The 12,077-nt window shown below is 34.9% G+C and overlaps 2 protein-coding genes across 2 annotated transcripts; both read right to left on the bottom strand.

Annotated features, from left to right (window-relative positions):
- Positions 1 to 1,706: 1,706 nt before the first annotated feature.
- On the bottom strand, positions 1,707 to 4,963 carry LOC132132566 (brain-specific homeobox protein homolog). Its single transcript, XM_059544990.1, has 3 exons — positions 4,180 to 4,963; positions 3,127 to 3,317; positions 1,707 to 3,004 (listed from the first exon to the last, which is right to left on the bottom strand). Exons 1-3 carry the CDS (start codon positions 4,430 to 4,432, stop codon positions 2,765 to 2,767), a joined length of 684 nt encoding a protein of 227 aa, XP_059400973.1. The 5' UTR covers positions 4,433 to 4,963; the 3' UTR covers positions 1,707 to 2,764.
- A 1,689-nt stretch (positions 4,964 to 6,652) lies between these two features.
- LOC132132483 (lens fiber membrane intrinsic protein-like) lies at positions 6,653 to 10,537 on the bottom strand. The gene is made up of 5 exons (XM_059544875.1): positions 10,349 to 10,537; positions 8,414 to 8,605; positions 8,072 to 8,221; positions 7,592 to 7,726; positions 6,653 to 7,360 (listed from the first exon to the last, which is right to left on the bottom strand). The coding sequence occupies exons 2-5, from the start codon at positions 8,586 to 8,588 to the stop codon at positions 7,299 to 7,301; spliced, it is 522 nt and encodes a 173-aa protein (XP_059400858.1). The 5' UTR covers positions 8,589 to 8,605; positions 10,349 to 10,537; the 3' UTR covers positions 6,653 to 7,298.
- Positions 10,538 to 12,077: the final 1,540 nt, after the last annotated feature.

A 12,077-nucleotide genomic window follows, 5' to 3' on the forward strand; every position in this document is an offset into this window, starting at 1 on the left:
CATTATCCTGCTATTTTTCCCCTTGTTTCAATAGGTCTGTGCACGAGAGCACTGATCTCTTCAAGCACACCTGGATGCACCGTTAACCCAGTGTAACATGCCGTTTTCTGTCAGTTCCCGGCTATTAGTCTGATTATATCCACTTTCACCTGCCCTTTTCTTTCACCAAGAGAAAAAAATAGGTCAAATAAGGATGACACTTTGAAGCCTCCCTTATTAGAGCCCACAAACTTGTTTTCTGTATTTTAAAGTGAAAATTTTCCCCCTAAAACAAGCTCAAGCACCTATTTCTTTAATGGAGGCTTTAGATCGTTATCAAAGAGCTATTTACTCCTATGTAATATTTTAATTAGATTATAGCCTCTATTTAACCCATCATGTCTGCTTTGATAGTCTGTGTTTTCAGTGTTAAGCCTCAGAGGCGAGGCTAATAAATGCTGGACCTTTTGAATTAATGAGAAATGCTGCCTTTCCAGACCGACTCTCTTTTGCATCTTTTTTCACTCTCTCTCTCTCTTTCCTGCCATTGAAATCAGTTAATTGAAGGGGTCTCTCTCAACCACACATGAAGGAGGTAGAATTAGCATCCCTTTTTACGGACTGGGAGACTGAGGCAGGCTTTGATCTGTGGACAGTGCTGAAGGAGGCAGCAGGGCCCTGAAAATGAGCTGATGGCTCTGCTATTAGAGCAACATGCAGATGCGTCCATGTGTTGCAAAACGCTTAATCTTTTAATTGATCAGCTTCCACATGGCCTATTCTCTTGCAGTGTTTTATTTTCTCCGACTAAATCAGAATCACGTTTTGAAAACGACATGAATTGCTTTTTTTCAAAGGGTGGAAGTGTGCCACATACCCTGTTAGAGTAAAAAAAGGGGGGGGGGGGGGGTGAATGCTACCTACCCCTTGTTACACTCTTTAACATAAATATTTGATTAAAAAAAATCAGCTTTAGAATTATTTAGCAATAAAAATAATTACTTCGTTATTTTTAGGACACCTGTTGCGTTGCAAAAGATACTTTAAGAGGAGTCTAAATAAATGTTATCAAACATGCTGCGAAGTATATGGCCTTCTTGTTAAGAACTAAATCCTCTCACCGGAAGTCAAAAAAGGTCAACAGTGTTTGTAAATAAAGTTTAAGTAACAAGTTTTCATAGTGCGCTAACAGAACAGAAGTCGTCATAGTAGGTAACCATAGCAACGGCTGCACAATCGCCCTGTGTATCGGACAGTACTTTAAAAAGGTAGGTGCCCTACTGTTGGCCAGTTTGTATCACGTTATTATAAATTTACAGATAAGAAATATAACACATAAATCGATTGTAAAACAATATACCTAAATATTTACCTAACTATATATATATATATATATATATATATATATATATATATATATATATATACCTTTTAGAGTGTATTTATGTACTGACGGAAATTCATGTTAAACATCCGTGAAAGTTATCGAGTAATTCACACACTGAAAATAACTAAACTGCAACAAGTAGGCTACACTATTATCAGACTAATCAAATGTAGGCTATGTTCTTTGTATGTCACCTCAAATTAAAAGGCTAACTGAACACATGGTCCAGTGAGTCAAAAGACATTTTTAAACTAGCCTACTTAACATAGACCTAGCTACATGACATAGGAATAATGTTAATGGTATAGTCAATAAGATGAACAATTTGAGTTTAAAAAGGTTTATCGACTGTCCAAGAACAATTCCAATATTCTCACGCCATACCTATACATAAATAATACTTTCATACAAAAAAAAATAACATTCAGACTCGGATCTCTGCTGTAAGGTTGATTTCAGAACAGGGATTGATTCAGTAAAAAAAACACCAACCTCTGAGCCCTATATTCTAATACTTAAAGTAAGTTATTGCCATTTATCTATATTTAGCTATGTGTCCAGTTTGTATAAATGATAAAGAAAGCGGGAAAAACTAAAGATAACGAACAAAGAGCAGAGCTAAATCATGCATTTATGCATCTGTATCTAGATGCAAGTAGTTTTTATTGACAAATCAATTGATCTTCCATGTGATTTTTTATTTATTATTATATGGCTAATATCACTCATATATTGTTATTGATAATGTTATTAATATTGTCGTTATGTATCTGGACCATTAGTGTATTCGTTTCTCTCCTGTTCGGAATTGTGATAACTCACAGCTTTCATGAATTTGAGGAAATTAGTAATTAGGGGAAAAAAAGACGTAGCTCATTTAAGAAATGTCAGATGATTCACTCAATGTACATTTGTTTATACACATTATATCACAGTTTTAGAGTTCATAAATATGTCAGTCCACAACATGCCAACAAATATCATCGTCCCGCGAAAGTGCTGAAAATGTCAAATGCTACCCTTTAGCTAGAATGAAAATTGTTACATATCTCGAATGAGTATTTATCAAGTACATATCATAAATCTATTTACAGACTGTCAGTAGGCTACATTACTTACCATGCATTCCAAATTTACAAAAGGGTCGTTAGACACAAAGCCATGACTGTAAAAATAATAATAATAATAATAATGCTGAATAGACACGCCTCATTTTAATGTCCTTGAGCTGTCCATAATTTTCTTAAGCGCCTGAACAGTAGGCTATAACATTAGACTAATGCTCTCTCTCTCTCTCTCTCTCTCTCTCTCTCTCAAAAAAAAAATAGAAAGAAAACCATATATAATTTCCTATCTAAAAGACTGTAAGTAATATGTACAATTTTGTTCATGATAATACTAGAGTAGATGTTCAGGAGAGCAAATGTCATCTTCAATATCGACATCATCTTCATTGTCATCCAGCGTGTATCTGTCCGGACTCATGCCGTTTTTACCGTCTGTACTTTTCTCGTGCATTTCGCTCTCGCTCGTGTTCTCCAGCGATCTGTCTACATCGTTTGGGGTTTTTTGGTCGTCTTGTGTTTTCCTCAGTTGTTTTTTATGCTTCATCCTCCGGTTTTGAAACCACGTCTTTACCTACGCAAGGCAAACGAATTATAAGCCTTAATGAAATCCTGTTTCGTTTTCATAAAAGGTTTGTTAACACGTACGATCTTAAAAAAATAAATATATGAGTTATTCAACAATAGCGTTATTACCTGTGTTTCCGATAGACTGAGCGCCGTGGCCAGTTCCACGCGTTCAGGTGTGGACAGATATCTCTGGATCTCGAACCTTTTCTCGAGTCCGGATAACTGTGAGTCTGAGAATACTGTCCTGGCCTTTCTGCGTCTGCAGTGCTTCCCTGGTAATTCGGGATGATGCTGAAATAATGCAGGCATCTGCATTCCTTTTGCAGTGAGAACATAATGGTAACCATTAATACATTTTGTTCAAATTTAAAATTAAGATTGCAGCCTTGCAGAAAAATGTCCATGTTTAGCCTATATTTCAGTCGCGTTTTAAAGTTAACAGCGCAGGTGAATTCGGAAAGCGAAAAACACGTAGGCTACAACATAAGTTAGAAAAATGTATTTCTTATTTTAATCGAGCAGATTTTTCCCCTTAAATAAATAAACGAATTAGAAAAAAAGTAAAGGGGGAAAAATGCTATTTTAATGGGCAAATGATCCTAATAAATAAAAGCCATGAAGTAGGCCCAGATATACAGGCGCAGAAGTATTACATATAGTTTTTTATTATTATTATTATTATTATTATTATTATTATTATTATTATTATTATTACCCAGATAAAAAAACATGGCCCTATGCTCTTAGATCACGCTAAAAAGTGGTTACTGAAAATGATTTACGAATTTAGAAAATAGGCTACAGTCGTGCAATCGGAGGCAGTCACAGTGATAAAACCATTTTAAATAATACTACTTTGACTTAAATAAAACCAATTGATTTAAACACGAAGCTAAATTTAGGTTAATTGATATTCTATCATATTTGGAACTTACTTTTTTTCCACTGTACCAATTTACAATACATTAACTTTCAGTATATGGAATGATTTCTAAAATATTGACTTGACTGACGTAGGCCTGTTTAATGTTTTTGTTAGCGGTCATATCTTCCATTCATAGCCATACAGACAAAATACATAAATAAAACATACATCCATTAAAATTATTTTATATATGCACAATTTTTCACTTCACTTCATGTAAAGGCCTGAGTTTAAATGTAACGACTGCTACTTACCGGAGGTGAAAAAGTACGGATGGTGTTCAGGTTTGTGTAACAGATGATGCGGATGAGGAGCCAGTATCGGTGTAGGCATAAGTGGATATCCATACTCTATAAGAGGCATCCGGGAGGCAAGAGAGTTTGAAAAGGGCGAGGGAAATACCTCTCGCAAAGGTTTAGGTTTATGTAGTAAAATATCTTCAATGAAGAACGACGTTGACCTTTGAGCCGGCATCTGGGGGACCGGAGAAGTATAGTTCAGATTCATCTCAAAATTTAAAAAAACAACAACACGGACAATCCGTGGGGCTTTTGATGTCTGTGTCACAAATAAAAATAATCACTCAGTTGGTCCCAGTCTTCAGGACCTTTAAAGCTGGAACGTAGTCTCGTTGGCAACCTGTGCACGGTGGTACAGGTATACATTAGGCTACTATTTATTTGGATCGAGACTGACAGCAGCAAATCAGGAAGTAGATTAGCACTCAACCAATGGCGCGACGGCTGGGCGGAGGATTGAACGACTTCTTTATGGATTAATTATGCAGGCGGCTGGAGGAGCGGCAGGGTCGCTCCCCGTGGTGCTGAAAAAGCCTCGCTACAAGAGCCCTGTCCCCCGCACCAGTCACTCAGACATAAGCCTGCACTTTCAGTACACTGGCTTAAAAGGCGCGTGGACCTGTCAAGAATCTTAACAAAGGGCTGGCAGCGTTTAAAGAAGTCAGAATAATGCTCCGCACGCACCTGTTAGAGTCCATCTGAAGCTTCAGTTACCACCGTTAGCTACAATTTAAACTCGTCTTCGCGATTTCTGTATTTAAGTGTTCTTTCGGATTGTTACCTCAAAAATGTACAAAAAACAAATACAACAACAAATTATTGAGGTTGGAATAAAAACAAAAACAAAAAAAATATTGTTATAGCTATATGAAAAAAAAGACATTTCGCTATTAAAATGACCAACGTAAAATAATTAGCCTATACAAAACAACTAGTGAAGTGAAACGTTATACATTTTAAATGTTATGATGCCACTTCTTTCAGTTATGACCGTTACAAATTGAAATTTCTTCTCAACCCTTATACGAAAATTAACTTGGTTTTACTACAAAGACAACAAATTAACCACTAATTAGCCATGGTTTCGCTACACTAACCAAATCTTAAACATAGTAAATCTATGATAATCAATCTGCAAAAACAACATGGTTAGCTACACTTTTACTATAATAATACCAAAAAATATATGTATTATTAATAGGCTATTTATTTTAACCCTCTTAAGGCAGGCGTTGCTGATTTGCAACAGTTATAAACTAAAAACCTTATTATTTTACATATTTTATGTATCTGGAGTACTAAAACTTTACTAAAGGTTACTAAAGTTACTAAGTTACTAAAACTTAATTTGAGCCTGAGAGGGTTAACATAAAAATAAGTAGTAGGCTCCTTTTGTGAAAAATTAACAAAAGGAAAACGATTATTTAAACGTCCGTGTTTCTAATTTCTTGGTGTTTCACGTGTTTTTTTATTTTTTATTTATTTATGTATTTATTTATTTTTATTATTTAGCTTATCGGTGAGGCAACATGAAGACTGTTTGGTATAATTTTTATTATTATTATTATTTCATGTGACGGTACAGGGCAACAGGGCTTCCGTGAAATAGGATTTAATTGTAGATATTGAAATCTGCAAGGATACAAGTGTGCTTCAGTTTCTCAACTGATGTAGCGGTAATTTGTTGATATCGTGTTGTCATCACATCTGCAATCACGGGGGCTAATGCTAAAAGTGTTTCATTATTGGCAGAAGTCTTGCAGCAATGCAATTAGGTAATTAGGTTGGATGTTAGAGCGGAAGTAGTAATCCTCGACCGCAGGATTTCCATTTGATCAGATGGGCTAGAACAAATTAATTACTCAAGTCAAGTCAATTGGTCACGAAAATACAGTAGGCCTACTCCTGCAAATGTAAGACATGGACTCATTAGTAGTGTGGGTGTATTCCAAGAAAACTGAAGACCCTCTAAATTACAAAACAGAGTTGCTCAGTTTTAATGAGTTTCTAGTCATTTAATAAGTATCTCTGTCACTCAACGCATGCAATTATCTTTTCAGATTTATTAGCTTAGTTATTTGTTAAGTATTTTATAGTCTAGGCTACTCTCCATCATGATGTAGCCTACTTATAAAAATAAATCTAACACTATTTGAGTGGGGTTTATATTTATCTTTATTCAATAAATTATACGTGATCACTTCTACAAAATTTTGACTCTAAAGTAAATCTCTCAGCGATGTTCAGGTATGTTTTACTGAGACACGAATATCGATTAAGAAAACGATTTCGTGCATATTATACGAAAACTTGCTAAATATTTTCCTGAATTTAACAAAACAGGCCTACCTGTTACATGACGTTTGTTTATTCAAGTATTTAATGTGATTTTGCAGCACTCTAATTATTAACTGGGGCACCCGCACTCCACGGTGCTAACGAATCATGGTAACAAGTTGCTTTTTATGGCAAAACGCTAAAGTAAATGTACTAATGGTGATGGAATCGCCTTTACTTGAGAAGTCGATAGAATCCACACCCAGAGGCAGTTAAGCAGCTTTTAATAGCCGTTTAATCAAGTGAAATTGGGAGACAGCACGCCACTGCGTCACACCTAAGTGGTGCGTTTCTGTAAGAGGCTTGGCATTAGCTCGCGCTCCTCACACTGAGAGCAGACCAGTTTATTGTGTAATTCCATGCCATTACATATCTTAAAAATATAGTTTAATACACACATTCTATATTTCTGATAGCATCCATTTATTAATTTTTTTTTATATTAGAACCACTTTATTTTTTTTAGAAAGATAGAAAGAATGAAAGAAGGACAGGAAAAAATGTATGAAAGCAAAACAAAGAGAAATAATCATTATTTTGAATGTTTTTTCATCTTATAATCAGATTCTCCACCAGTTGTTTTGTACAGTTTTTCATAATATAGACAGCAAGATTGTAAGTGTTCACACATTGCTATTCTATCTATGATTCTTCATTTAAAATGTACTTGGTTCTTATTTTCATGGTGTTTGATACTGAAGTGGCTTCCAATATTGATTATAATAAAGCCCAGTTTTCTAGTGAGGATTTGAGCTTCTGGGGCATTCATGCATCCGGTATGCACACATGTAGAAAATTCCTACAAAAACAAAAAATATCAAATTAATAGATGAAGTCAAAAACAGGGTGTGTTTAGCTCCAGTTGACCTCCTTCAATTAGATTGTGTTTCTACAGAAAATATCTTTTAAAGTAAAAAATACCTATGTCAGTTGATCATTCCTTAGTACACACCATTTAAAACTAATGTAAAAAATGCAAAAGAATAAAGATCATTTAGGTGCAGTTTTCAGACTGCAAAACTGTCATTACCTGAAAAGAAAGTGAGCACAACAGACACCCAGCCAATGATGTAAGACCAGGAGAACCTCCAGTTACCATAGCGTTTACCATAGTAATTTATTGTAACTCCAGTGTACACAGCCATGGCCAGAAACACAAAAAAGCCTTAATGAGAAAAAGGGAAAAAAGCAGGATTTTTATTTAAAAAAATAATAAAAATATGTTTATTTAGATTGTATATTTAAATACGAATCTTTAATATAAGTATGAAATATAACTTCATATTTTAATAATTTTTAACACTATTACAATTTCCATGTTCCATAAATTGCAGGTTAATAATAACAAAAGAAAACAATACAACAACATTTTTATTTCTCCATGATTACATGCAACTACTAGTTGTAAACACTTTGTAAAATATCATATTTTAAGCATTAATCAAGCATTAATATGACAAATTATCTAATATTTCAAGTTTATATTTAAGCAAAAAGAAAGGCAACTCACATGAAATGAAGAACAGAATGCCTGCAGCAAAAGTTTTATTAAACCTGTCAAAGGATGAGTAGTGGATGAAGGCCATAATACCGATGATGATGCCAAAGAAGCAGGCCAACAGAGACAAGATCATGAACGCTCGTGTAGCATCCCAGTATGCTGTGAACACACACACACACACACACACACACACACACATATGTCAGAAGGTCAAAGGTCATGTTATCACCAGCTCTTTGCACATATATACGTGAAATAAAATATAATGATCTAGGGAACAACGTCAACTTTAAAACACACACACACAAATTTCTTCTTTAAATTTCTTGCCACTCTGACTATGAATCTCACCAATGCTGTCGGTGTGTGTGAAGCATTTTCCAGGCATGCAGTATCTCCACAGCCCCTGATGATAGTAGTTGTTCGAATGACGGTACTGCATCCAGTAATCTGTTGCTGTGGAAACAATCAGGAGTATATTGCCCACTCCTGCACAAAACAGCCCTCCTCCCATGAAGCTGTACATTCTGCACCTCAGACAGACTAAAAACAAAAGCACACAGACATTTATGGTCGCAAATACAATCAGACATATGGGTACATTAATTAATGCACACACACATAAAGGTCAGGGTTGCATTAGCTTCGAGAGACCAGTGTAGACTCCTGCACTATTGAGACATGTAAGTGTCTGTAATTGCATTGTAATGAACACATTACTTCCTCTGAGTGAGCTGAGAGGTCAGAATCAGGAGGCTACTCTCTCTCACTCTCTCGTTCTTCTTTTCAGGTTAAGGCTAACAGATCTATCAAATGAACTGGCCGGAAGAGTTTGCAATTAAGGTAAATAGGACAATGCTTATTTAGAAAAAAAGAAATTGGTGCAGTATATCAAGTTTTTGAATTGATGTGCTTTAAATTTTATTTGCTGGGGTGTGTTTGACCCATCACCATTCAAAAAATGTATGGATGTGTACATACATGTACACAGAAAGAGGTAAAAACAGTTTTTGATAACCATTCAGTAGAGGGCGCCATATAGTTCAACTTCTAATTGTAAAAAAAAAAAAAGAAATTGGTGACTCATACTCTTAGAATATGTTCAGGAACACTAAAGAAAAATATTTATTTATTTATTTATTTATATGATCAAATTTCTCCGGTTCTCCAGCAATTGCACTGGTTTCACTTATAAGGCACTTCATAATCTTGCACCACAATACCTTCATCTTCAATTTCTCTATACCTCGGATTCGACTTACTACTATGGGTGCCAGATCTTTTAGTTATGTTGCCCCCCCTCCCCCTCCCCCTCCCCCTCCTTTGGAACTCTCTTCACCTCGATGTTTGCAATTGCGAGTGCTTGTTGACTTTTAAAATGCGTCTTAAGACATATCTTTTTATACATGCTTTTTTATAACGTGTTTTATTGAGACTTAAATGCACTTTATAGGTATATGCTGTTTGTTTGTTGTGTGTTTTGTCTTATGCAGTGACCTGTATATTGCTTGTAAGGTGACCTTGGGCGCCATGAAATTAAATTCATTATTATTATTATTTAAAATTGAAATGAAACTTCATCATTGGTATAAAATAATTTAATAATCATTACATAAAATGATGTGATTTTCTAAATGAGTGTAGAAATGTGTTCATGTAAAAAGTTTCTGACAGTCTTTTATAATAATTTATTAATAATATAAATTTTAAATGATTAAATTATTTGAAAAATATAAAAAAGATGTATATGTATTTTATATAAATATACAGTACAATTTAATAGAATGGTACATAAAAATATGCCCCAATGTGATATGAAATAATTGTATTTATTGATTATTGTTATTATTATTTTTTAAATAAGTGTTATTGAATTATGCATTTCATTGCAGTATTGTGTTTTAAGATTGAAGGAAATACCAGCAAACTTGACGGAAAATTTACTGGTAATTTAGTGTATTTAAAAAATATTTTCAACTCAATTTTTAATTTTCATCAACTAACAATTTTTATTTTTTATTTTTTTTAATTCTCATATTATAATATTTGTTCTCGGAAAATATTTGTAACAGTTTTCCAAGCAGTTATCTTAGAGTTAACACTACATTACTGAGTTAAACCTGACAGATGTTCATGTAATCATTGTATTCTTGGAGGGTTTTCCAAATAAATACTGAAGAAAAGCAGAAAACAAACGATAGCCAAACACAAAGAAATTAATCATCAAAGGTCCACTGTTCCAACAAACAATCTGATAAGCTTGCTATTAAAAGTAGAAACACTTACCTTTATCAAACCCCTAAATGAAGTCTAAATAAAATACGCCAGGGCCCTATAATGGCTGTACCCGCAGCTTTCCAGCAGCTCTTAGCACTAGCGTTTAGCGGGTGAATAGAGAGAACGGGGGAAAGGCTAAGCGAAGCGCTGAAACAAAAGAACAGGCGAAAACACAGCCAATCAGCTAGAGCTAGTTTTGTGAATTTGGAATCTGCTGAAGAAACAGATCTATCTACAAATCCTGATGACTGGAGGCTTTCCATTGAGCGGACGCCGCAGGCCACCCTTTAGTTAGGAAGAGACCGAGCGGAAAATCTGTATTGCCGTTGGGCCTAGCATGGAACAATTCAATTTTCAAAACAAAATTTGAATTTTATTGTGTGTTTTCATGCTCTGCTTATATCTAGACATATGAAATCTGTTTCATATACATTTGCAACCTACCAATTCCAGGTACTACTAGAAGATCCCATATGATTTCCATTCAAAACTTTTTAAAACATCCACAGGGCAAATTTGAGGAGTTTTTCTATGTTCACTATCTAATTAAAGTGATCACACAAGACAAATAGAAAATGTAATTAACATGCTTGTTCCATCAGCTGATATAAAACCAACTGTTAAATGAATACATGTACATGTTCGCTTCAAAATAATCAGGTATTATAAATTAAATAAATAACCAATACCAATAACCAAACCATTATTCATCCAGCCGTTTGCTGTTTGGGTCTTTCACAGATTTACGCAATACGTATGCTAAAACACCTCCAATTTCCTCAACATTTGAGTCAAATTTACAACCGCCCTATTGAGAACTACCTTAGCTTTGCTTTCCCTCGCCCTTATGTGTGTTAGAGTTGTTTTCTCCTCCAGAAGGGCTCCTCTCCCATCTCCCGCACATGGTCCCGAAGATGAAAGGACCACAGTGGATCCATTACCTGCATTAGAGCAAGTTGCTCGGACCAATTGGCGACTACAAAATGCAACAGGAAAGGGGTTTTTTCAAAGATATGAGTGCCGTACTTACGTCTAACTTCATTTTTATAGACCACCACCTATTTTGTTCCATTTCAACTGAGGCAGCAGAGGGGCATTTGATATCATTCTGGGCTATCAAAGTGGACAATATGTCTCAGTGAGAGTGAAGCATTTCTTTCTCAAATGCAGCTGGCTTTTCAGAAGATGAATTTGTTATGACATGTGTATTAAAGCAAACATTAATGATAACAAATGTCTAGCTACTCTGCGGATGCACGAAAATAAAGAATAATCCTAACAGACCTTCAAAGGATTCTCACTACCTTTGTGGGCCAGTTATATGCAGTTGCATGACAGATGAAAAAAAAAAGCAATGCCACTAATGCTAGCCTAGTTCTATCAAATTGTGTGGATTTATTTTCAGTGCTGTCTTTATTGTAGAAAACAGCATGTATAGACAGATAGACATAGACTGCATATAAGTATAGCATAAATAGAGAGACAAATGCACAGACAGAGAGTTAAAGAACTGCTGGACTGTATAGATAGATAGATAGATAGATAGATAGATAGATAGATAGATAGATAGATAGATAGATAGATAGATAGATAGAACTACTTCGGTTAGGTCAAAAGGATATTGAAATAATTTGTGTTTCCAGCATCTCTCTTTCAGTAGCTTGCCCTTTCATAATGGTAAAAAACACAAACCAGTGTTCAGCCCTGACCCCTCCAACATAATGCACACTGCCTGAGA

This window comes from Carassius carassius, chromosome 49, assembly GCF_963082965.1.
Source record: "Carassius carassius chromosome 49, fCarCar2.1, whole genome shotgun sequence".
NCBI classification, from domain to species: Eukaryota; Metazoa; Chordata; class Actinopteri; order Cypriniformes; family Cyprinidae; genus Carassius; species Carassius carassius.